At 33.1% G+C, this 27,301-nt stretch overlaps 1 protein-coding gene across 1 annotated transcript; it reads right to left on the bottom strand.

The window, feature by feature from the left end:
* Positions 1–728: 728 nt before the first annotated feature.
* LOC139703485 (U2 small nuclear ribonucleoprotein auxiliary factor 35 kDa subunit-related protein 2-like) lies at positions 729–25,827 on the bottom strand. Its single transcript, XM_071606971.1, has 10 exons — positions 25,720–25,827; positions 25,180–25,259; positions 23,894–23,969; positions 21,386–21,494; positions 20,977–21,060; positions 16,496–16,614; positions 13,551–13,764; positions 11,333–11,388; positions 10,477–10,586; positions 729–1,399 (listed from the first exon to the last, which is right to left on the bottom strand). The coding sequence occupies exons 1-10, from the start codon at positions 25,758–25,760 to the stop codon at positions 930–932; spliced, it is 1,359 nt and encodes a 452-aa protein (XP_071463072.1). The 5' UTR covers positions 25,761–25,827; the 3' UTR covers positions 729–929.
* Between the last annotated feature and the right edge of the window lie 1,474 nt (positions 25,828–27,301).

Genomic DNA, 27,301 nt, shown 5'->3' with positions numbered 1-27,301 from the left:
GTCTTCGGTAAAATTCATTAGATTCCCAATTTCCCCTTCCTCACTGCTCTGTGAGGGGCCACACCTGTTTTATCTCAGGTCCTTGATCAGGTGCCTGTTGCATGTCCACAGAATAGGGTAGAGGAAATTATTGCTGCAGAGTTGCTAATCAAGACCTCCAGGGACCAAGTAGGAAGCAGATCTGATTTTATTGCGCAGTTACCATGAATATATACTCAGGCAGTAGTTAAGCAGATTACAAGTAGCCACCAATGCAATTTTTGCTAACTGCCCTTGCAGCAACCAATTGAGGAGTGAGCTGTAGAGCAAGCACAGGGACCATAACACATGGCCTCATGCTGAGGGCTGTGCCTACCAGTCTGCCACTCACTGCTCTTAACATATGCTATGTATGAAGTACTCCATTCACTTGTCCTCTCACTAAAGAAATGTTGTATAATTTTTTAAAGAATTCTACTATAGGAGTTTTAATTTGCACACCAAATTCATTAATAATGTGAAATCAGATGTAAATTTTAATTAAATTGATAATTTTATATACCTGAAAAACAATTACATAAAAATCAGGGCTTGATGAAATATGACAAGGTAATATGGATGAAAAGATATAGCATATTAGTTCTAGTCGTGTATGATTTTTACTTTATATAAAAAAAGTTCACTTGCTTAAAAATAATAGGGAAAAAATTTCCAAAGATGATTATTTCCCAAGATAGAATTACAAAAAATTTTCTTGTGGTTTATGCATTTTATTATCTTAAGTTTTCCGTATCTAAACATGTAACTTTTGATTTTCAGAGAAAAAAATGTATTTTTAAATGAGATCTTTTGTACAGGGAGTCAGCCAGACTTATGACTATCTGAGCTCATAGCCCTCTATCCAAATATGTGCAGCCACAATAAGATATCACCATTTCTAGCAAATAGATTTATTTGAATTTGAGTCTCTGAATAGTATGGTCTCTACTATCTGAACACCTACTGCAATGACTCTTGGAACCAGACCAGCTCTGGCTCTGGGTCCTTCTCAGGTGGCTTCTGCTATTGTGACTAGGGGCCCCTTTTCTTCCTCCACTTTGTGAATTGGGTCTCTCATCACTCTTTGTTATGTATTCTTGAGATTTCTTTGCCATGTGATTACTTCTCCTCTTCCTCGCAGGCTCTCTATTTCTCTTGTAGAAATGATCTGGACTAGGGTTGCTTCTTCTCCTTGGCTTACCATAGTATTTGCCATAGTAGATGATTCTCTCTTTCTTCTCCAAGTTATTACTAAAGGAGGAGTTAGTCCAACCTGGAGACATGTCTCTATTTGCTTCCCATAATTCATTGTTGGGATTTCTGAACACATGAAGAAAGTTGCAGTGATTTCCTCTTGGACACTGTTGTATTTCAAATAAACCTGTAAACAAATGCACAGTGATAAAACAGCAATTACTATTTTATACTTACAAAATGGCACCTTATCCTTTTTAAAGAAAAATTTCACAGATTTGGATATTTTCATGCTATTTTAAAAAAGGGGATTTACATAAATTGAAGTCTTAAGTCTGTTCATCAAACTTGAAACTCAAAATGCTTTAACAAATAATAAAAATTTGGTTTATCAGAATACCCTATGATTGCCAGTGCAACTGAGTGAACAGTGACTATGTTACATTTTTTTCTCCCAAGGTTATATTATTCAATGATTGACAATATAGATCCCTAATTAACACAGAAGAACCAGTGACTGCTATGAGGTAATATGGTAGTGGGACAGAACTACTATTTAAAAGAAATGTTCTATTATAGAAAGAAGAGCCTACATTTTTTAGATTTCAAAAATCAACACAAAAATTTGTTCTAAATTTAAATTTACCAACAGCATTTAATATGAAAAAGATTCTTACCTAAGTCAAATGTATTTGAATAATATTGTTAGGTTTTTCAAAAATTTTAAAAGCACCGAATTTCCCAAATGGTGAAATACCTCTGCACCTGACACTATCTATAGAAACTATCTCAAATGGATCTAATTAAACCTGAGATAAAAGATATATAAGTAAATATTCTTGGTGGTGGGTAATAAGCAATCATTTGTTAGACATAATATAAAATCACAAAAAAACAGACATATTAGACTTCATCACAATTCAAAATTCTATGCTTCAAAGGACACATTTAAGTAACTGAAAAAAATCTATAGAATGAAACATATATATTTGTAAAAATTTTCTATAAAATAGAAAAAACTGTTTTAACTCAAAACCACAAAATACCTATTAAAACATTAGAAAAGGAGGCCGGAGGAGGAAGCCCAGCCCCGCCCCGCCTGCTAGTCCAGAGGAAACCCATCAACCCTTAAAACCCATCAAAGGGGGTGTGGCTACCAGCATGGTTCTGTGGCTGATCGAGGAACCCAGTTTCCAACTCCCCCACCTTAGCTGCAATAACTCAAAATATTTCCCACAGCTTTTGGGGATTGTAGCTATCAACACAAAACAACAACTGAACAGGCACTTGGTTTCCACCTCAGAGACTAGAGTAGGGAAGACATAGGTGGATGCTCATATCCTTTCACACTGGCGATATCCACCACACTGAACACAGAGGCTCAAGCTAGGAATAGACAACGCCACCTACTGGAAGCAAGGAAAACAGAGTTCTGAGAGACTTTTTTTTTCTCTTTCTCTCTTTTCTTCTCTTTCACAACCTCAACATATGTGAAACCAAGAACTGTGCATGAACAACAGAATCACCAAAATACTATAATATAGAGGAATTGCATATACCCCACCTTCCCCCTATTTTTTTCTTTATTTCTATTGAACTTTCTTTTTCCTTCTCTCTTATTTCTCTTTTCTTCCTTGTTATTTTTTTTTCTTTTCTTCATTCGTATTCCCTCTATCCCACTTTCAACTCCTAACTTTTACTATCTATACACAGGGTAACTATCTAAATACAGATAGGAGATTGAGTCTACACATTCTTCCATTAATTACCAGTCTATTGGTTAGAGTTCTCCAAAGTTGCTAAGTTAGTTTAACCTCATACCCTCACTCCTTTCCCTCTAAGTATAACATCCTTCGTCTGAAATTAAGTTTTCTATATGCCACCAGATATGGTATGCCTTATATGAAACTAATGACTACATTCTTAAATAATAATTAAAACCAATATCTATAGACTCAGAATCTAACTATAAATGTATTAATAATGAAAACTTGTGCTTAGATGATGTATTGTTGATATTGGGAACTGTTAACATTGTCTTTCTCTGCAAAAGAGGGATTTTGGAGCTATACAAGAACAATACAAATATATAAGGGGAAAACCATTAGCACAACAGTTTCACAAAGCTATAAAGAAACATGAGCAGGATGAAAAGACAAGGAAAGAAAGGACCACAAACAATGCAGGTCAATTCAACATTAGATGAGGTAATATCTGCAGCTGATGGAATGTCAGATAAAGAGTTCAGGATATACATGCTTCAGATGATCTGGAGTCTCAAAGAAGACATTACACAGCAAATTCAGACAATGAAAGATCACTTTGACAATGAATTACATAAACAAATCCAAGAAGCAAAAGATCAACTCTATAGGGAGATAGAGGATATAAAAACCAAACAAACAGAAATCCTGGAAATGCAGGAAACAATAAACCAAATTAAAAACTCAAATGAGAGTATTACCAGCAGAGTAGAACACTTAGAAGATAGAACTTCAGACAACGAAGAAAAAGTTTTTCAACTTGAAAAGAACATAGACAGCTCAGCGAGACTGTTAAGAAACCATGAGCAGAACATCCAAGAATTATGGGATAACATAAAGAAACCAAACTTAAGAGTTATTGGGATACAAGAAGGTATAGAGGTCCAAACCGAAGGAATGAGCAATCTATTCACTGAAATGTTAATACTAGAAAACTTCCCAGACTTAAAGAAATTCAAATACTAGAAGCCTACAGGACACTGAATGTTCAAAATCATAAGAGATCCACACCAAGACACATAACAATGAAGATGCCCAACATACAGAATAAGGAGAGAATCTTAAAAGCCACAAGAGAGAGGAAGCAGATTACATTTAGGGGTAAACCAATCAGGATAACAGCTGATCTTTCAACACAGACTCTGAAAGCTAGAAGATCCTGGAACAACATATTTCAAATGCTGAAAGAAAAAGGGTTCCAACCAAGAATTGTGTATCCAGTGAAATTAAGCTTCAGGATTGAAGATGAAATAAAAATCTTCCACAATAAACAAAAGTTAAAAGAATCTGCAGCTAGAAAACCAGCTCTTCAAAACATCCTTGGCAAAATATTAGAGGAAGAGGAAATGAAAAATAATAATGAAAACCAACAGCGGGAGGTAGTAAAGGAAAAACTAATCAAAGAGGAAAAACAAATTTTGTTAAGTAACATACATAATAAAATATGGCTGGAAGTACAAACCATATCTCAATAGTAACTCTAAATGTTAATGGCTTAAACACACCAATCAAAAGACATAGGCTAGTAGACTGGATTAAAAAAAAAGATCCAACAATATGCTGCCTACAGGAGACTCATCTGATAGGAAAAGACATACACAGACTAAAGGTGAAAGGTAGGAAAAAACATACTACTCATATGGACCCCGGAAGCAAGCAGGGGTGTCCATACTTGTATCAAATAAAATAAACTTCAAGCCAAAGTTAATCAAAAGAGATAAACAAGGACACTACATACTGCTCAAGGGAACCATATACCAACAAGACTTAATGATCATTAATATATATGCCCCAAACAATGGTGCAGCTACATTCATCAAACAAACTCTTCTCAAGTTCAAGAGTCAAATAGACCACAACACAATAATCATGGGAGATTTTAACACACCTCTCTCACCACTGGACAGATCTTCCAAACAAAAGTTGAATAAAGAAACCATAGAGCTCAATAATACAATTAATAACTTAGACTTAATTGATATATACAGAATATACCACCCAACATCAAGCGGATACACTTTCTTCTCAGCAGCACATGGATCCTTCTCAAATATAGACCATATATTATGTCACAGGGCAAATCTTAGCAATTACAAAGGAGTAGAGATACTACCATGCATTTTATCTGATCATAACAGAATGAAATTGGAAATCAATAATAAAATAAGAAAGAAAAAATCCTACATCACATGGAGAATAAACAATATGCTACTGAATGAACAAAGGGTTACAGAAGACATCAAAGAGCAAATTTAAAAATTCTTAGAGGTAAATGAAAACTCAGACACAACATATCGAAATCTCTGGGACACTATGAAAGCAGTACTAAGAGGAAAATACATTTCATGGAGTTCATTCCTTAAAAGAAGGAAAAGCCAACAAATAAATGACCTCACACTACACCTTGAAGCCTTAGAAAAAGAAGAACAAATCAGCAGCAAATACAGTAGAAGGCAAGAAATAATTAAAATCAGAGCTTAAATCATTGAAATCAAAACAAAAGAAACAATGGAAAAAATTGACAAAACTAAAAGTTGGTTCTTTGAAAAAATGAATAAGATTGATAGACCACTAGCCACGCTAACAAAGAGAAGAGAGAGAACCCAAATTACTAGCTTACGGGTTGAAAAAGGCAACATCACAACAGACAATTCAGAAATACAGAAGATAATTAGAAATTATTTAAAAACCCATTACTCTTATAAAATAGAGGATAGTGAAGGCATCGGTTAATTCCTTAAGGCATATGAACTACCCAGATTGAGTCAGGATGATATAAACAACCTAAATAGACCAATATCAAGTGAGGAAATAGAAGAAGCCATCAAAAGACTACCAACCAAGAAAAGCCCAGGACCGGACGGATATACAGCAGAGTTTTACAAGAACTTTAAAGAAGAACTAATACCAATACTCTACAATCTATTTCAAGAGAGAGAAAAACAGGGAGTACTTCCAAATTCATTCTATGAGGCCAGTATCACCCTGATTCCCAAACCAGATAAAGACACTTCAAAGAAAGAAAACTACAGACCAATATCCCTAATGAATTTAGATGCAAAAATCCTCAATAAAATCTGGCAAATCAGATACAAAAACATATCAAAAAGATCATGCACCATGACCAAGTGGGATTCATCAGTGGGATGCAAGGCTGGTTCAATAAACGGAAATCAATAAATGTAATTCATTAAATCAATAGACTTAAAGATAAGAACCACATGATCATCTCGATAGATGCTGAAAAAGCATTCGACAAAATACAGCATCCCTTTATGTTCAAAACTCTAGAAAAATTAGGGATAACAGGAACATACCTCAAAATGGTGAAAGCTATATATGCTAAGCCTCAGGCCAGCATCATTCTAAATGGAGAAAAATTGAAGGCATTCCCTTTAAAATCTGGAACAAGACAGGGATGTCCTCTCTCACCACTTCTATTCAACATAGTTCTTGAAACACTAGCCAGAGCAATTAGACAGATGAAAGAAATTAAAGGCATAAATTTAGGAAAAGAAGAACTTAAATTAGCACTATTTGCCGATGACATGATCATATACCTTGCAGACCCAAAAAATTTAACCAAGAAACTTCTAGAACTAGTAAATGAATTCAGCATAGTGGTAAGATATAAAATCAATACCAACAAATCAAAGGCATTCCTGTATATCAATGACAAATTCTCTGAAATGGAAATGAGGACAACTACTCCATTCACAATATCTTCAAAAAAAATAAAATACCTGGGAATCAACTTAACAAAAGAGGTGAAAGAGCTATACAATGAAAACTACAGAACCCTGAGGAAAGAAATAGAAGAAGACCTTAGAAGATGGAAGGATTTACCTTGCTCATGGATTGGTATAATTAATATTATTAAGATGGCCATACTACCAAAAGCACTTTACAGATTCAATGCAATTCCCATCAAAATCCCCATGACATTCCTTGCAGAAATAGGAAAAGCAATCATGAAATTCATCTGGAAAAACAAGAGACCCAGAATAGCTAAAGTAATTCTAAGCAGGAAGAGTGAAATCGGTGGTATCGTGATTTCAGATTTTAAACTATACTACAGAGCAGTAGTAACAAAAACAGCATGGTACTGGCACCAAAACAGGCTGGTAGACCAATGGTACAAAATAGAGGATACAGAGACAAATCCACAAAATTACAACTACCTTATATTAGACAAAGGTGCTAAAACCCATGCAATGGAGAAAGGATAGCATCTTCAACAAATGATGCTGGGAAAACTGGAAATCCATATGCAACAAAATTAAATTGAATCCCTTTCTCTGACCATGCACAAAAGTCAACTCAAAATGGATCAAGGAGCTAGGAATCAGACCAGAGACTCTGCGTCTAATAGAATATAAAGTTGGTCCTAATCTTCCTCACGTGGGGGCAAGCCCCAATTTTCTTAATTAGACATCTATAGCACAAGAGTTAAAACCAAGAATCAACAAATGGGACGAATTCAAACTAAAAAGTTTTTTCTTAGTAAGAGAAATAATATGCAAGGTGAATAGGGAGCCTACATCCTGGGAACAAATTTTTACCTCTCAAACATCAGGTAGAGCTCTAATCTCTAGAGTATACAAAGATCTCAAAAAGTTAAACAACAAAAAAGCAAATAACCCAATAAACAAATGGGCCAAGGACTTGAACAGAAACTTCTCAGAAGAGGATATACAATCAATCAACAAATACATGAAAAAATGCTCACCATCTCTAGCAATCAGAGAAATGCAAATTAAAACTACTCTAAGGTACCATCTTACTCCAATAAGAATGGCAGCCATTATGAAGTCAAACAACAATAAGTGCTGGCGAGGATGTGGGGAAAAAGGTATACTCATACATTGCTGGTGGGACTGCAAATTGGTGCAGCCAATTTGGAAAGCAGTATGGAGATTCCTTGGAAAGCTGGGAATGGAACCACCATTTGACCCAGCTATTCCCATTCTCGGACTATACCCAAAAGACCTAAGAAGAGTATACTACAGGGACACAGCCACATCAATATTTATAGCAGCACATTTCACAATAGCTAGATGTGGAACCAACCTAGATGCCCTTCAATAGATGAATGGATTAATAAAATATGGCATTTATACACAGTGGAATATTACTCAGCACTAAAAAATAATAAAATCATGGCATTTGCAGGCAAATGGATGGCATTAGAGCAGATTATGCTAAGTGAAGTTAGCCAACCCCTAAAAAACAAATGCCGAATGTCTTCTCTGATATGGGGGGTGACTCAAAATGGAATAGGGAGGAAGAGCATGAGAAGAAGACTACCACTAAATAGGGAAGAGAGGTGGGAGGGAAAAAGAGGGAGAAGGGGAGTTGCATGGAAGATGGAAGGAGAACCTCATTGTTATACGGAATACATATATGATGTTGTAATGAGAAAAAGAAAAAAAAAGTGTGTCACATTAGATTGGATCGAGAGAAAGGATGGGAGAGGAGGGGAGGAGTAGGGAGGATAGGAAGGGCAGCAGAATAGAATAGATAATATGATTGATGTATGTACATTCCATGTATGTATTATATGTCAAATTACATTCTACTGTCACGTATGATTAAAAAAAATAAAAATTAAAAAAACAAAACAAAAATTAGCAAAAAACTTGAACACATATTTCTCCAAAAATATAGAAATAGCCAAATATGCCCAAGAAAGGTGTTCAACATCATTGGTCACTAGGAAAATGCAAATTGAGATATCACAAGTGCACTGTGACAACGAAGAAAAACTAGAATTCTGGTAGAAGTATAAAATGATTAAGTAGTTTTGGAAAGCAGCTTGGCAATTCCAAAGGTTAAACACTGAGTTACCACATGACCCACTTTTAGGAATATATTCAATAAAATTGAAATATACATATTCATATAAAAGCTTGTACATGATTTGTTTTAGAAGCATTACATGTAACAAAGAGGAAAACAATCAAAACATTCAATTGACAAATGGATAAACAAAATGTTAATCCAAACAATGTATCATAATTTTACCTAAGAAGAAATGAGTACTGATACATGTTGCAAAATAGATGAAACTTGATTAAAAAAACACAAATGAAAGATGCTATAAAAAAAAATTACATCACTCAGTTGATATGAAATGTTCACCAAAGTATATCACAGGGATACTTTGTGAATTAGTGGTTGCTGAGGGATGTGAGTGGGTGGACAATAAAGAGTAATTGAAAATAGGTATAGATAAAAATATTTTAAAATAGAGTGAAGCTAGCCAACACTAGCTTACACAACTCTGACTGTAGTTCAAAGCTCTAAGACATACACATTTAAAAAGTGTTTAGATGATTTATCACTAAAAAGCAATTTATAAATAAATAAAAAGTGAAAAATAAAAAGTGAGGTGGGGGTTGTGCCTTAGCAGTAGAATGCTTGCTTAGCACATGTGAGGCCCTGGGTTTGATCCTCAGCACCACATAAAAATGAATAAATAAATTAAATAAATGTGTGTCCATCTTGTGTCCATCTTCAACTAAAAAAAAAAAAATTAAAAAAAAATAAATGAAATAATCTCGTTTGAGGGAGTCAAAGTAACAACCAAAAAGCTTCTTGATGATATCACATGGAACTAATAATTGACAAAAGATGGAATAAAACAGATCTTTTCCTTTCAACCTCAAGTCTTTAAACTTAAATTGAAATGGTTTCTTAAGGTTTTCCTGTTAAAATTTTCCTCCTTCCCCTTTAAAAAATGCTTTTAAAATGGCAATATCTATTAAGACAAGATGCTAAACCCTAGATATGATTCAGAGTTTAAGAAGAGGAGCATAAAGCAAAGAAACAAAAGAGAAATTTTAGAGAAGATCCCCTAAGACATTCAGAGCTTCATCTCTTCCCATCATGGGTACTGGCCTGACAGAAATTTAAAAATCAGAACATCAAAATTGCTGGATGCTATCAGCAAAGAATTGTTTCATTTTATGATATGACTGCCACTGTTTGATGAGTCAGTGTTGACTGGGATAGAAATGTTACTACGCTTTCTTGTCTGTAGTAATGACAGAACACATACTAAGGATAAGGTGGTTATGGGAAAAACAAAAACAAAAACAGCCCAAGTAGTGGGAGCCTTTAGAACTATAATAATGTGGCTTGTTGGGCTTTCTGAAATATAGCACTAAGAGCTAGGTATAAGAATGACAGCCATGGTCCATCATCAATACACTGGCCTCAGTCACTTCTTACATAAAATGACACACAAGATCTGATATAGGTTAAAAAAAAAAGTGACGATTTTTATATGATTTCTGCTTACAGTGAAGCCAAAGCTATGTATAATTAATTTGGAATTTAAAAAAAAACCTCATTAAAAAAATTTGTTTTTTGTCCCTACGAAAACTAGTGGAATAAATTAGGAAAAAGTCATGATGTTATAATTTATCACATATCACCATTTTCCACCTTTCTACAACAGTGAAACAAATTAGAAAAAAATCATCATGTTGTGTTTTACCACAAATCGCCGTTTTCCACTGGGTCACTGGGCAGAATTCGCACTGAAGCTGTCTTCCTGCATACCATCGTCCATTAAACAGAGAAAGGGCTGCTTGGCATTCTTCTTCTCTTTGAAGCAAAAAAAAAAAATAAAAAAATAAAAAATCTTAATGTTCTAAGATATAAACTAATTTTATTACTAATTATTTTATTAATTTATTTTAAGCCAATGATTTTTGCACATTGTAGGAAATTCTGTTAGAGCACTAAAGCTGTTATATGCAACACTGACTTAGTGATCCTTTTCATCTAATTCTGCATAAATTCCAGCATCAAACAGGTTTATGAATGAAAACTTTCTTTTTAGTAAAAAATAGTCAACAAACAAAACTACAGCGTGTGTTTTTCATTGTTAGAACTTGCACTTCTCAGGATTACTATTCTTATCAAGTGGCCAAGAAATGTGTTTGCCATTGAGTGGTATAGAATAACTAGAATACAGAATACAGAAGTACAAGTTAAAAGCAATAATACATAAATTGTCCTCTTATCTGATCAAAGAAACACTAACACTTATTTTAAGCTTTAATCTCTTTTAACTCGTACTTCTATATTCTGTATTCTAGTTACCTTTGATCAGCTCTGTATTTTGATTATTAAAATTATATAAATAATAATTGAATGCTGAATTAGATTTAAAGCTATTTAAATCCACAAAAAATGAAATACATTTTTCTATCAACTCTTGATATTTGCATTTGAAAAAACTGTGCTTAAGAAAGTCATATATCCAATAAAAAAAATTCCAAAAGTTAACAAAAATAGATAAAACACTACCTTGAGAAAACAAAGAAATTTATGCTCAGCATACTTACAATTGATATTGAACATAAACATTTCCCCTCAGATGAGGTTCCAAATTGCAGCTGACCTAAGAAGTAATGTGAAATATTCCATCATTAAAAACTAAGGAAAATAAACTATAAATTTGTCAAATGCACTTTTTCCAGACTAACATTCCACAAGGTACTTATCAATTAAAAATTATAAAAAAGATATCATATACCTCAAACATTAACATTTGTCACACATTACTGTACAGTAGAACTACAGACCCACCTGCCTGATCTTTGTTTACTGCATTAATTTTTAAATAAAATTTAATGTTTCACACACACAGTGAATACAAATAAATTCATATGCATGCCAGATTTATCACCAACATTTTCCATTTTGAGGTAAGAGTTACCTTCAATTCCAAACACAAACACACATACATATGTAAACATACATGTAACTAGATAAGACACAAATACATTCATGCACACTGAAATAGGCATAAATTATACATTATATATAAATTATACATTGTATAAGCTATATATATCTCTATATCTGTATATTTATAATGTGTAAGTATAATAACTCCTTAATATATAGTATTATTTATATATCTTAAGATTTTACTAATGGTATTTACATTCTTTTCAAAAGAATTTTACCTAGTTTCTAGTGGATGCATCAAATTATCAATATATAATATTTTCTCTTCTAACATGCACTCAGTTTTTTTTCCCACCCTAATGAATAAACAGTGCTGTGAGAAAAAGGGCCCAATATTAATTTTCCATGGCTAATTTTTCCAATTAAAAATTTATTAAATATAGAAGACTTCAATTTATAGATGCCAATCTCTACACATTTACCAAATAACATTAAAGAGCTCATAGGATTCTAACCAAAAGAAAAAATACAAAATAGTATTGGACAAAACTGCAAATTTTAATCAAGCCTAAGCTTTGAAAGTACCAGTAATACCACTCTGAAGAACCAGGATACCTGAAGGAGACCATTGTTGTAATCTTTCTGGATAAGAAATAGATAGAAATGACATTTGACAGCATAGGATAGTCAATTCAGTGGTATTATGTTTTGTGTGATTAGACCCTTCTAGTGTGGTTTTCATTTGTGCTTAGAAGCAGCATTAAGGCAGGCAGATATGAGAGAACAAAAGATTAGGAGAAAAGAATAACTTCATATAAAAGAAGTTTTAAACTTCTTAAAATCAGTAGAACGAACTTGAATGTGAGAGTCTCTTAAAAACTGAATTATCAGTTCCTGTTTTGATTATTTCAAATTTCTACAGTCATTTCCAAATAGCAGAAAAATATTTTATAGCTTTAGTTCTTTTTTCTCCCAATTAAATGACACTTTCTTCCTTTCCTAATATAAAATCAATTACGTTCAGATCTGACCAAATCCTAGACAAGATTAAGAAGTTTAACTATCTTTTTTTTTGTGTATAGCGATTGAACTCAGGGCCTTGTGCATGTGAGGCAAGCACTCTAGCAACTGAGCTGTATTCCCAGCCCCAAGAGGTTTGACTATCTTAAGATTCAAATAATGGTTCCTAGAGAAACAGGTATTTGATATGGCTTAACCCAGCTTTAGACATCATTTTAAAACAGTCATATGTAATTTAGATATCTCCCTTTTAGCAAGTATCACAAGCCAGGATAATTTTGAGACACTGTATTCAATATGGAAAATAAATAAAAGAAAAATAAGATTATGTTCTGTTTTGTTTCTACAAGAAAGACATGCACTTTGGGTAGGACTGGTAGGCATACATTATTAACTAGAACTAACAAACTGAGTAAAGTAGAGTCACAATACAAATACCAAAGCTGTAGGTGAGGCACCTACAGAAGAAGAAAGGAAGCTCCCTGTCATGTACAGTATCTAAGTGAAGACTTGAATGACTATGTGCAGAAGACCTGTTGAAGATAATTCAAAAGCTGAGAGATGAAGCACAAAGGTCTTAAATAAATGAAAGGTCATTTCCAATCCAGACCTTAGCATTTAGGAAGATGGTAATATACATTTGTGATTTCACGTACTTATACATTATAAGCTAGAATGGAGGAAGAAAAGAAGAAAGAAGTAATACTTAACTGAGTACCTGAGTGCCGACCCTTGGCTAGGCACATATTAGCACATAGCTAGCTATACCCAGTTAAACAGCACCCAGCTCTCTGTGCACTGAGTTACTTTAGGGTGAGGCATATGAATCCACTCCATGCATATGCCCACCTTGAACTGGATCACTTTTCCCACATTCTTGAACTCAGGTAGCACATCATCATAGAAGTCAAGGAACTGCTGGTATGTTTCCTCTTCACTGTACTCCAGACTTGCATCAGGGTCATAGTCATCCCTACTACACTGTTCCATTTCAAATGTTGTAAACATGCTTTTAATAAGAAGGGTGGAACTTGTTGCAGGGTAGTTATGTTTACGTGAGCATCTGCATATGAACAAAAACCTAATTCACTAGTCCAGTATTTAAAAATCACACACAAACTTGCATTACATTTTGAGATAAAAATTTAAATAATTCGGCTCTTCTGATCTTACAATAACTATGCTCAGATGCCAAATTTCAACACTTTATTCTAGTCAAAATGACAAGTTGGCAATGAAAACTAAGTTCATTTATTATTCAGTTATTACTGAATGAAGTTCAGCAAGTTTTATATATGTTGAACTACAGGGAGGAAAAAAATACACTGTATTACCTGATTGTGGAGTCACATATTGGGCTCTTGGGAAGAAACTGAGAACTAATAATACAATCCTGATTCTATGCAATGTTCAATTAACTTACATACTTAGAAGACAATCTAGAAAACACTTGGTATTTTAATCTTATATTCAATATTTAATAGTTATCGTGAATTTTTACATTTCTTTTCCTCTGATATTTCTGAGATGTTAGGACAGTTTGAGTGCTAATACTTATCCCACTTTGAAAGAAGAAAGGTGAGGCCTTGAAATGCATAACTAACCAAGAATTAGGGGAAGAGCCAGATTTTAAGAGACTAAAGTTAATATACAATACAGGGTATAAAACACATTTTGAATTTAATAAAAATAGCTAAACATTATGAAGAACAATTTTCATAATTTCAGTTGTATCTAGTCTGAGCTAATTCAGCTATGCAGGAATTAAAATTATTCATGACATGAGCTTATTTTAAAAATATGTTTCTCTTCCTAAAATAAAATGAGGAAAAAAAAGTAGTTTAAACTTCCAAGAAAATAAAAAATTTCTGGTTAGTCTTCTAGTTAAACATGTTGCAGGACAGGATGAGGAAGGATAGAAAATTGTTAAATGGGTGCAGAGTTTTGGTTTTGTGATATAAAACAGCTTGAAATATTAGTTGCCCAATTATGTGACTATATTTACTACTGAGCTATATACTTAAAAAATAGTTAAGACAGAATATTTTATGTTATGTGCTTTTCTTCCTTGATTAAAAATATAATAAAATAACTGGTAAGTTATTTTAAAATATAATAAAATAACTGGTAAGACAAAAACTTCAGGAAAAAACATCCATATAATTTAGGAAGGAAAAAACCTAGAAGCAATAAAGGGCAAGTGTTGCAAAAACAATGATTCTGAAATGTTTTAATTCATACCCATGTCTGTAATGTATACTAATGTATTTACTGAGATAATGCATACAAAATGCTTGCCTATACTATGCCTACTTCAGAAATGTTCAATGTCTATGATGTAAAATTTCCTCTTTCCAAATGACTTCTAAGATATATTACTAAAAATTGTGAACAATCTTCTCAGGAATAGCAAACCCCAGGAAAGAATGAAGAATGAGGAGTCACCTTATTTGACTGTGTTTGCTATGAAGTGAAATAGTAAAAGTACCATGTACAATATAAAACAAATAACCATTTTAATAGGGTTAAAATTCTGCTTGCAGAATTCTTACTAAGAATTAATTTGATCTTTGTCTGTAAGGTGTCAAATTTTATAGGAGAGCCAAAGTTCCTTTCTATGGAAAATTTCTACTTGACCATAGCTAGACCTAATAATCTTACTGTATTCAAAAGGCCAACTGCAGGGATCCTATGAAAAATTTCAGCTAAGAGAAGAGATACCTGGGAAGACAATCAAAAGCTTTCATTTGGGACTAAGCCCATGGGATTCTTGAGAAAAATGGAGGTTTCTTGGATTCTTAGACTAAAATTAGATAGACTGTGATCAGACATATAGGAAACCCACATTATCGAAGTGATTTCTCAGTCCTGATGGTAAACCATGTTTGGGAACCACTGGTTTAGAGCATGATATTTGTCTATACTCTAAATATACAATCAAATCATTCTGCAAAAAACACATAGTTGGATATCATCTTCACCCACAGCTGCCAATAAATGATATGGGTATTCAAATGACACCTCAGGTATAGCTAACTATTCTCCTTTTCTTCTTTTTGAGGGAAGTACTCACTACTTTGTCCTTTAAATAATCACCTTGCTGCATACTAAGGTTAGGTTACAAGTGAGGTTTTGTGTAAGAAATAATCTCATGAAAGGTATATATCCCACGGCTGTAAAACATCTCTCAAAGATAATAACCACCTTCTTATTCAATGTCTTTATACAATTTCCATAGGAGAAACATTTAAAATCTATTGCCAGAATTTTATCACTCATTCTTTTTGGTAAGAAACAGTCATTATCTGCCTGAGAACATTAAAAATCCCAAGTTAAAAGTGTTCTAGTCTCTGAGGAGAGAGGAGGAGATGTGGGGATAGGAAGGATAATAGAATTAAACAGACATTATTACTTTATGCATATATATTACTGCATGACCAATGTGAAGGCTACAAAATGTACAACCAGAAATTATTTGCAGGTAGTCTCTGAACAGTGTACTTATCTGAAGGAATGATGTTGGATTTCCTAACTGCTAATGTCAAGGAATTGTAATTCACAACACATCACCTAAATGACAAAAAACTCAAACTGCTTTCATGCTTTTTTATTGTGATGGTGAAATTTCCTGTGATGGAAAACAGAAGCATTCATTCCTGGACCTGAAAATCAGATATAATACCTGAAAAGTCTGATAAGCCATTTTAACAAGAAGTATCTTTCTCAAAAGAGAACTCAAAACCCCCAATATTTTGAATCACATCATTCTGTTGTGATAAAACAAAATTACTTACCTATCTCCAAATCTGCAGGCTCCTGTTTTACTATAAAATGGACAAATGGCTTGATCTTTTTCCATTGATCTCAAATTGGTGGGTGGTTCTGGGTTTTGCCATGTGTCACTATTTTCCATCTGTTGAAAATATCATAATTTTACTGATTGTTTAAAAACCCATGAAAGACTAAATGTTTCTAATCAAAGCAAATAGCTTTTGTCAAAAATAAAAATGGTTTCATTTAAAAACATCCACATTTAGGTTACAACAGGCAATGAATATTTCATGAACATAAGAGCTGTATTTCTACTTTGGTTTCAGGTCACTTTCTTTTATTAGGCAACCAGGAAAATCACCAAAGTTTCCCTTCTGTCCATCCATTCTGAAAAGTGCCCAAGGACAACTGAAAAAAGAAGTTATCCAGAATCAGAGCTACTGACCACTTTGGATTATTAGTATATGATATTGCTAACAAATAGTTTAAGCATTCAGTATCATTTGTTTTTGTTTACCCATAAGCTTTTGTGGTGGTAGTTGTATAAATTCAAAAGCCATAAAATTAATTCCAGATATGATGACATGATCTAAATAGTATATCATAAAACAAACATTATTGGAACTGCCATGTCCCCCCAAAAAACAGTAATCTGTCTAAAATTTTAATGGCAGGTATTTAAAATACCTCATTTTAGCTTGTTCCAACATCTTTGCATAGCTTCTTACAAATGGCATAAACATAAGACTAAAGGACACTTTAGTGAAAGTTAGTTTATCACATTAAGAATCACATGTATAACAATGTTGAAAACCCTGAACCTATTGCTTTGGTTTTAATTTTCTTTCTATAGCACAGATCTTCCTATAAGCTTCCAAAAAGAGTAAGTAGCTGACAATTTTTATCCAAATAAAAATGGAAAGAAGCACACCTTACAAATTTTAATTACAATCCCAAACCACTTCAGTTACAGTATATATGTATGTAAGCATAAATACCACATTCTCATTTTTTTCTTTTTAATGGTTCTTTCTAGTTAAAACAATAATAGGATTAATTCCAATAAAAAATAAGAAGAGATTATAACTTTTTCTAATTCAGCCTTGGTACTTCCTATTCCTTCACTCTATTCTATTGATCTTTTTGCTATTTACTAAATTTATTTTTTTATTTATGCTTTTGATTAGTGTCTTGTAGAGAACATGATGGTGAGTCTCACTAAGGTATATTCACATATGTATACAGGAAAATTAGGTCAGATTCATTCTACTGTTCTTTATTCCATCCTTCCTCCCTCCTTGAATTCTTCTCTTCTAATGAGAAGAGAAGATCTTCCGTCTATTTTTCTAGTGATCTTCCGTCTATTTTTCTTTTCCCAATTCTTTATTTTGTATTATCTTTACATAGCAAGAGAAAATATTCTATCTTTAACTTGTGGGGACTGGCTGTTTCACTTAGCATGATATTCTCTAGTTCCATCCTTTTCATGACAAATGCCATTTCATTTCTTTATGGATGAGTAACAGTGCTAGGAAAACTGGAAATTCATGCGTAGAAGAATCAAATTTAATCCCTTCTTATAACTTCCACAAAATCCAACTTAAGTGAATCAAAGGCTTAGGAATTAAACCAGAAACCCCAAATAACTTAAAGAAAACACAGTTTTCTTTAAAAAAGAAATATATTGGCATAGGAATCAACTTCCTTAATGAGACTTATAAGCTCAAGAAATTTTAAAAAAATAAAAATGAAATAAATCAAGTAGTGGGATGCCATAAAGACAAAGCTTCTGCAGAGCAAAGGAAACAAAGAGTGTGAAAAGAGTCTAAAGAATGGGAGAAAATCTCTACCAATAAATGCCATCATTCTATACAAAGAACTCAAAAAACTTAACATATACACACAAAAACAAATGAGCAAAAGAGCCAAACAGAAAATTTTCAAAATAAGAAATACAATGGTCCATGAATAAATAAAAAAAAATGTTCAATGTCCACGGCAATACTATATTCAATATATTCAATAGTGAATACTATAAAATGCAGGGTTAATTAGAGCATAATTAACATTTAACAGAAGCTAAAATGTGGTATGAACAGTAGTAATTACGGTTTATGAGATTATTTAAAAGTTTTTCATAAGGCAAAGGAATTCTGCCATCTGCCAGTAATATTCTGACATTTCACCATTTTAAATTATGTTAAAGAAATTTACCTTTATATACCCGCTTAAAACATATATTAAATAAAAGACTGAACAGTTCTTCTGGTTACCTAAGAATCCTTTGTAACTTAATGTACTTAAAACAGAATTCTTATTCTTGCTTCTTTTCTTACCCACATGCCCCAATGATTAAATGTGGTTGCCATTTGCTCATTTTTTTTCATACTAACAACCTAAGAGTACAATTTTTTTTTGGTCTCTGTTCCTTCTAATGTCCCTTAACTCACACCTAGAATCATACTAGCTGTTTCAATATATGCCAAATATGTGCACTTATTTTAATATTGAGCACTACTCTATGAAGAATCTATTTTCTTCTACCTGCAACAGTTGTCACTTAAGTGATCATATTTACACTCCTGCATAAATGATTTGATTATCACTTCCCATTCCTATATAAAAATTAGACAATGGTTTCTCTTCACACTTACATAAAATCCAAACTCTTCCTTCAAATACCAAGAACACTGCATAATCTGACCCTGCTTTCCCTTCTTGATTTCCTTCTATGCCACTGCCCTTTCTATTTTGGTTTCTAGGTTTCAGCACCCTGGCATTCTTTTGGCTTCCACAGTTTGACCTCTTCCGTATGTTTGAACTTGAGTGTGAGCTCAAATCATCTCCTAGGAAAAGAATTATTTGGCCCATCAATCTTATCATATCATCTTCTATTTATTTGTTACACCTCTTAACATCATTTAAAATGATCTGTTTTTTGACTCTAGAAAGCTAACTCAGAGGACTCACAAGCACACAGCAGAAGCACACATTATACATACCTTGAATTCATTTCATTTTATCTACTACTTCATGTCTCACCAGACTTCTTAAATAAAGCATTTAAAGTTTCAGTTGGAGAATATTTTTCTGTTAAGATAGGAACACCTGAAAGTTTTCAGTTGAAGAACATTTTTCTGTTAAGATGGGAACTGATTCCTTTTTATTAAAAATGAGATTTTTCCAAAAAACTTTTTGGTTTTTAAAAAAACCTTGTTGTTTTTGCCTCATCTGGAAAATAAGGGTGCCCAAAATTTGCTTTGAAATTAATGAATCCATGTAACAACAACAACAAAAAATTTCATGAAGCTGCTTAAAACTTGTCATGACTACACCACAATAAAATGCATTTTTCCCACTAAGATGGTTAACTTAAAAATTTTGTTCAATTTAGCAGTAGTCAAATTTAGTAATTTATAATAAAGCTACATCCTGATGAATGAGTCAAGGAAAGATGGCTTGTGATATCCTTGAAACTTGGCAGTATTCAAACTTAAAAATATTATAAGAAAACATATTTCTGAAAATATTACAGAAAACAATATTAAAGAAACTAATCTGACATAGTTAATCATAAAATTAATTAATTCAAAATAAGCCACTAAGAAGAAACTACAAACTAATTAGAAAGATGAACCATGATATTTCTGAAAGAAATAGATTATCAAGATAAAGAAAATGTGGTATATATAAACAACAGAGTTTTACTCAGCTATAATGAAGAATAAAATTATGGTACCTGGATGAAATTGGAGAACATGTTATCAAATGAAATAAGTCAGACTCAGAAAGTCAAGGTTTTAATGTTTTCTGTCATCTATTGAAACTAGACCAAAAAAAAAAGATGTGGGAAGATTGGGGATTGGAACCCAACGAAAATAGAAGGCAAATTAGTAGAGCAGAGACAGGGGATAGATGAGAAAAGAGAAGGGACCAGAAAAGGCAGGAACACTGGATTGAAACTGACTAAACTAAATTATGTACATTTATGAATATACCACAGTGAATTTCATCTTTATGTATGTTGGTAAAGAACTAATTTTTGAAAATTAAATAAATAGTAGGAAGACCATTGGAGCAGAGGAAGGGAAATGGGAAGGAAGCAGAGAAGAAAAAGGGGTATACAGGGGACTGAATTGAAGCAAATTATAATCCATGTTCATATGATTATAATGAAACCCAATGTTATGTGAAACTACAATACATTGATAAAAAATAGATATTCCATAAGGACACGGGAAAATATGCCACATCAACCCTGGAATCCTGAAGGATATGAAAAATAACATATGGACAACTTACAGATAATTTTCTTAAATGTGATTATTTGTTAATTACAGATTGGAAAGAAAGTCAAGATTAGAATACTAAAAATACGTAAAAACAAAATAGAACAAAGGACAAAATTTGCCAGCATTCACATGCCTATAGCTTCAGATTCATCAACACAGACAACTGCACACTCTGAGATACGCAGTGTGTCTGTTCCTGTGAGAGCAATCACCTCTCTTTTTCTTTTCTCCCGTAGTTTTTGCTCTTCCTCTTCTCTCTCTTTTCTCAGCTGTTCTTCCAATTCTTTCATTTTTCTCTCCAAATGGAAACAAAAAAAGTTTTTTCAGATTCACTATTAACATTTAATTTATAGAACAAATAAATTTAAAATTTAAATGTAACAGTAGTAATCATAACATTAGTTTTTGATTTTTTTAAAAAAAGTTCAAGATATTCCATTTTTATTTTATTTATTTGTTCAATTTTTTGGTACTAGTAATTAAACTCCTATATTAGGTAAACACTTTATCACTAAGCTGCTTCCCTAGCCCTAACACATTCAATTTTGAATGTGGTAAGGTCATTGTGAACATTAATTAGAAATGACTTTAGTTAACTGGCAAATAAATTTGGTGGTATACCTCTTGTTCTTCTTGCTGTTTTCTAGCTGCCTCTTCCTTTTCCTTCTTTATTTTGAATTCTTCTTGTGCTTTCTGTTCCCTTAACAACCATTCCTCATGTAAGTTTTGCCTATCAATGTAACAATAATATCAAATAATCTAAAAAATAGTCATTAATTTAAAAATATACATAAACACACATAATAGTGATATGTCACATTTTGGAAGTGATTAAAACACTTTGAATGGTTAAGTAAGAATAAAAACAACTAACAAACATAAATAGAACTCTTGGAAGAACCATAAATAAATCTAACTTCATAGAGGATAGTAATTTAAAATCATTACTCGGTTCAAATGTTTATGTGCTACAGTACTGTTCAAATTTCAAAAAATAACACTATCTCTCCTTTTCATCCATTCATACGAATATTTGGATGGCAATAATGTGGGTATTGAGTTTCAGAAGAACACCTAGGTTTCCACATTCAGAAACAGTACACTTCTTATTGAATATGTATTTAAAGTCTTTAAAGTCTTAATTTTAGGACTATAGTCCTATGAAAAAACATCTGACTCTTTTGCAATGGGCTTTAAATTACTAATTTCATAGTAAAAGGGACTCCTGTAGTTTGCTTCCAAATACTTCATCTGCTGAAACAAGGAAAATAAAGGTATACTGTGGTCATGGTTTTTTAAAAATAAGGAATGCTATGGGTCTTAAGATATCAAGTTATAAAAATCAACCAAGTGTGCCTTTTGTAAAAAATAATATATTATAAAAAGGGATATTACTTATAGTAAGGGCCAAGACAACAATATTGTAAATCTTAACTCTGAACATAGGTTATATTTCAAAATTTTATTTACCAATAAGTATTTAGAATCTAGAAAGGATTTTTCCACTGAATAAGTAAGATGGCAATAAATATGAAGTGTTTTAAATTATTTTCAATACTAATAACAACTCTAATATTACTAGTAATATTATTCATTAAAATAAGATTTAATGTCTAGCTTAGGAATATAGAGAAATGTTTTAGGAGGAAATACAATTTCCAACTGTGAATGCCAAGAACTCATGTTTTAGCCATGGCATAAGCTAGATCACTAAATATAACATGTTCATGTGCATACATGCAGTACCTACAGAACACATAGGGATTTAATTTGTAGAACTTGAATTCAAAGTTTATATACATTCATTGTACATAAATTTTAGACTACAAAAAATACAAAATATTAAAAACTAAAATGCAATTCACTTTAAAATAGTACATTAAGTCTAGATATTTTCAGACAATTTACCTATCTTTCCATAGTATTTATTTATTTTTTAAATCTAATTGTCTGATTATTTATATAGCCATGCTACCATTTTTTTTTTTTTCAATCAAACCCAGGGCCTTGTGCATTTTATATATATATATATATATATATATATATTTTTATATATATATATATATATATATTTAGAGAGAGAGAGAGGTGTGTGTGTGTGTGTGTGTGTGAGAGAGAGAGAGAGAGAGAGAAAATTTTTTTTTAATATTTATTTTTCAGTTCTCGGCGGACACAACATCTTTGTTTGTATGTGGTGCTGAGGATCCAACCCGGGCCGCACGCATGCCAGGCCAGCGCGCTACCGCTTGAGCCACAGCCCCAGCCCTTTCCATAGTATTTAAATACTGTTTTTTGGTTTCAATTAACTGCAGACAGAAAAAATTTGAAAAAAATATACTGTGTATTTACTCTTGAAAAGTATGTACTTTTTTCCTGTCATTATTTCCTAAACCAGGGTAGAACCACTCTTTACAAAGCATTTATACTTTGGGTAAATAATAACATCTACTATTAGCCTATTAGCTAGAAATATAAATACTTGATGTTGTGCAGAATGAGCAACATGTTTTGTACACTTTTTTTTATTCCAAGTTGATTTTTCAAAGTTACAACATAAATTGAAACATAATATCATTAATTCATCATTAATAAGAGGAAAAAAAAACCTTTGAGAGAAAATTAGTAAATACAGTACCTAGAAATAATTCAGAGGCATATAATAAACTTATAAAAAAACAATTACATATGATTCTTCATTTTAGAGAAGATGAAGACAAGCATTAAACAGTCAAATCATTTACTTTGACTTGTATGATTTACTTATATGATTTATACCAAAGACAGTCTTATCACTATGTATAAATAAGTAAATTTATCAAGGTCTCATCTAAATAATGACTTCTTGTGGCCTATTCTTACATTATTCACTCAATCCTCATTGAACTTAAGTGGTGTGACTCAGCTGTTGTTTAGTATTAAAGGAGAACAGTTCTTTCATTAAGCTCATTTCCCTTAAAACAATTATTTATATAGTATTTTGAGGAAAAAAATGAGCATCAATTTAGATTTACCCATGCTTGTAAACCCCCTACTCTTCACTTTTCTCAAACTGTTCAAATGTTTATTTAAAAAACTCCACAAAATTCAAATAAAATACCTTGGATGGTTAATTTTTGAATCAGTGCTAACCTTTCTGCGTCCAATAGTTCTTCTTCTCCTTGCTTTTCAATAAAGGCTTCCTCTTCCTCTTCTGTTTTTAACCATTCTGAGAGAATTTAAAGGTTTATTAAACCAAACGCTGCAAAATTTTGAATATTTCAGTATTCAAATACTTAACACATAAACTTGTTATTCTCTACAACGATGATAAAAACTTTTCTAAATTTGCTCCTTAAGATTAAATTCTCCAAATATCAAATTTGATCTTATTTGTAGATATATTGTTTTATAGTAAACTAAATGTCATGCTGGCTTATACTTAAACCTTAACACATATTGCCATGTGAGTAAACATACAACATCCACACTGTTAGGTAGCAGCTAGCAATTAGCAGTAAAATGTAGGTAACATCATAAAGTGTTCTTTAAATTACTTTAGGGTCCTTCTTTAAACCATCTTAAGAAATCAAATGGTGATAATCTGCAGAAAAAAAAAAAAGGAGACAGCTATTTGTAAAACATGCCAAGAGAAAAAGAATAAACAAGACTAATTATTGATAGTGTCCATTGAAGTTCATGTGAAGTTAGGAATTATGGGTATAAGCTCTCCAACTGATCGAGAAGGAAGATTCCTTTACCAGTGCTGGTAGAGTAAGGTAACTTCTGATCAGTGCCCACATTAACATGGGACTGACTTGTAGATGAAGTTCCCTGAATAGAATGTGCATGTGACAATTCCAGAGATGATCAATAAAGGCCTTCTGGAGGAGCTGAACACCTGAATTGGCAGAGTATGGAAGATTGTCCCCAGTTTTCCTGGTAAATATCAAACAATAATAAATTTGGAGACAGTTCTGTCACCTTTGATATTCTCTGCTTGGAGATGACTCATTCTCTCTCCAGAGTGCTTTTGCATGACTTTCAGTGTCTGCATTTAATTTTTCTTTGGTGGGAACACAAAAACTCAGGTTTGGAGTTTTAGCTCCCTGCTTTCCTGCATTTTACCTGAGAAAACGCACAACCAGTGCTAGTTTTACAAAGGAAAACATTCATAAATATGTTCTATGACAGAGTGTTAGCTCTATATTACTTGCATTTAAAACATTAGATACTTTACGAATAGGTATGAACGATGCATGGATGAGTCATCCTGACTTTCTTCCTGTGGCAATCGTTTCTGACAGGTCTTGGGTTTATTTAGGATTGAGAAGCCTCATCTATTCTTCATCAGATACTTATTTGACTACTTCTGACTCTGGACCTGAAATTCCAAAGAGTAAGAGGGCACACACACAGTTAGATAAGCAATGAATTACCTGAATCTCTCAATCGAGCGAGCTCCTGTCGACGTTTTTTTCGTTTCTGTTTCTTCAGGGAAGCTCTGTATTTTTTATGGCTGGAAAGATTACACACACACGCATATATATGAGATATAAAATAATGGTGATATCACCACTAATTAGATTAACGTTAATAAATTAACAGATTAATAGTGGTGACATATCTCCATTACCAAGTGGCCATACCTACCACACTGTTCCCCGGAGCTTCCCTCTCGGCGCCTCTTAGGAAATCACTGGGGTGCTCAGGAGGGAAATATGATCTCTAATGTTTTGATTACAATGCACCTACCTAATATCGCTTCACCCACCCACGCCCAGGGCAAGCCAACTCCAACGTTTCCTTCCAACAAGGAGGGCAGAGATCCCGGTAAAATCCGGGCGCAAAGGACGTGTTGTGAGAAACTTGCTCATAGTTACCTGCTTTCTCTTTCTTTCCTGCCTACTCATTCTCCAAATATATGCTCAGTCTATTCCGACCACCATTCTCACCAAATCATCTACCTCATTTCTTACCTCTTTTTCTCAGGAAAAATCATCTTCACCAACGCCGCCATTAGACACACACGGTTTAGGAAACCAGGATGTGGCCTGAAGAGGTGGGATTAAGAGAGAAGCCGGAGAACGGAAAAGCTGGCGCTTCAAGGTCTCAGCCCGGGTGGAAGCAAAGGCCAGTAGTCGGAGATTCCGCTGGCACCTGGCAAAACCGTAATTCTGCCAGACTCCGTTTATTGCACTCCAAAAGTAATCCTTTAGTCCTCAATGATTTCTCAGCGTATTACTATATTCCTTCACTCTCTAGTAGGCTGTTTAGCAGGAGGTTAAAGTCCTATTTCTCCCCTAATCTCGTTTATTCACGAAAACTCCACCATTAGAGGGACTGACACCCTTTAGATTTGTCCAAACTCCGCCTCCTCCTTCTGCTCCACCTATCAGCGACTCGGACAAAGCTCCAGATTCCACCTCCTTCTCTTTGCTCCGTAGTCTCCTGTAAAACCACCTTAACCCCGGGAGATGCTAAATTAGAACCTTTGTCTCCAACAAGTTTACAGTTGAGAAGCAGAGAAGAAGTGCTTATATAGATAACATGGTTTGCAGAAAGGTTTGTTCCTAACATAATCCTTTCAGCCTAGACTGAGGGAAGACAGATATCTGAGTGGAGAATGGTAGGAAACAGGTTGCCTGTATTTCAAAGCACAAGATAGTTAATGGAATCTGCCCGGAATAGCAAGGACTTTGACAATAAAGCTTCATGTGTCATTAAAAAAAAAAAAAAAATCAAGGAATATAGCTGTACAAATGAAGTAGGGCTAGGTTATGGATGAAAGTTTGGTACATCTTTTTAAGAGAACTTAATTTTCGATAGCTAAGAGGGGAAACAGCTAAGAAGGGAAACATTGAAAGCTTTTAGGAGGTGACCTTTGATAGTAAAATGTTTAATAATTCTTTTGGGTTGTGTAAATGATTAAAAAATAATGCTAGATAAGAAATAAAACCAGAAAATGAGAAATTATATCCCATCTGATTCAAATGTATGATATGTCAAGATCATTGTACTGCCATGTGTAATCAATTAAAACAAAACAAAACAAAACATAAAAAAAGAAATAAAACCAGTAATCAATAAATGGGATGAATTCAAATTAAAAAGCTTCTCACCCAAGGAAATAATCAATACCAGGAGAGCTACAGAATGGGAGAAAATATTTACCATATGCACCTCAGTTAGAGCGGTAATCTCCACCACAGGTAAAGAACTGAAAAGATAGCCAAAAAACAAATAACCCAAATAATAAATGGGCTAAGGAACTGAGCAGATACTTCATGGGAGAAGACATACAATCAGTCATCAAACATGAAAAAAATGTTCAACATCTCTAGCAATAGGAGAAATACAAATCAAACTAGCCTAAGATTTCATCTCACTTCAGTGAGAATGGAAATTATAAAAAACACAAGCAACAATAAGTGTTGGTGAGAATGAGGGGAGATGTACACTTATACATTGCTGGTGGGACTGCAAATTGGTGCCAACACTGTTGAAAGCAGTATTGATTCCTCAAAAAATTTGGAATGGAATCACCATTTGACCCAGCTA

The sequence above is a fragment of the Marmota flaviventris genome, chromosome Y, assembly GCF_047511675.1.
Source record: "Marmota flaviventris isolate mMarFla1 chromosome Y, mMarFla1.hap1, whole genome shotgun sequence".
NCBI classification, from domain to species: Eukaryota; Metazoa; Chordata; class Mammalia; order Rodentia; family Sciuridae; genus Marmota; species Marmota flaviventris.
This window is presented reverse-complemented; position numbering and strand designations above follow the sequence as displayed.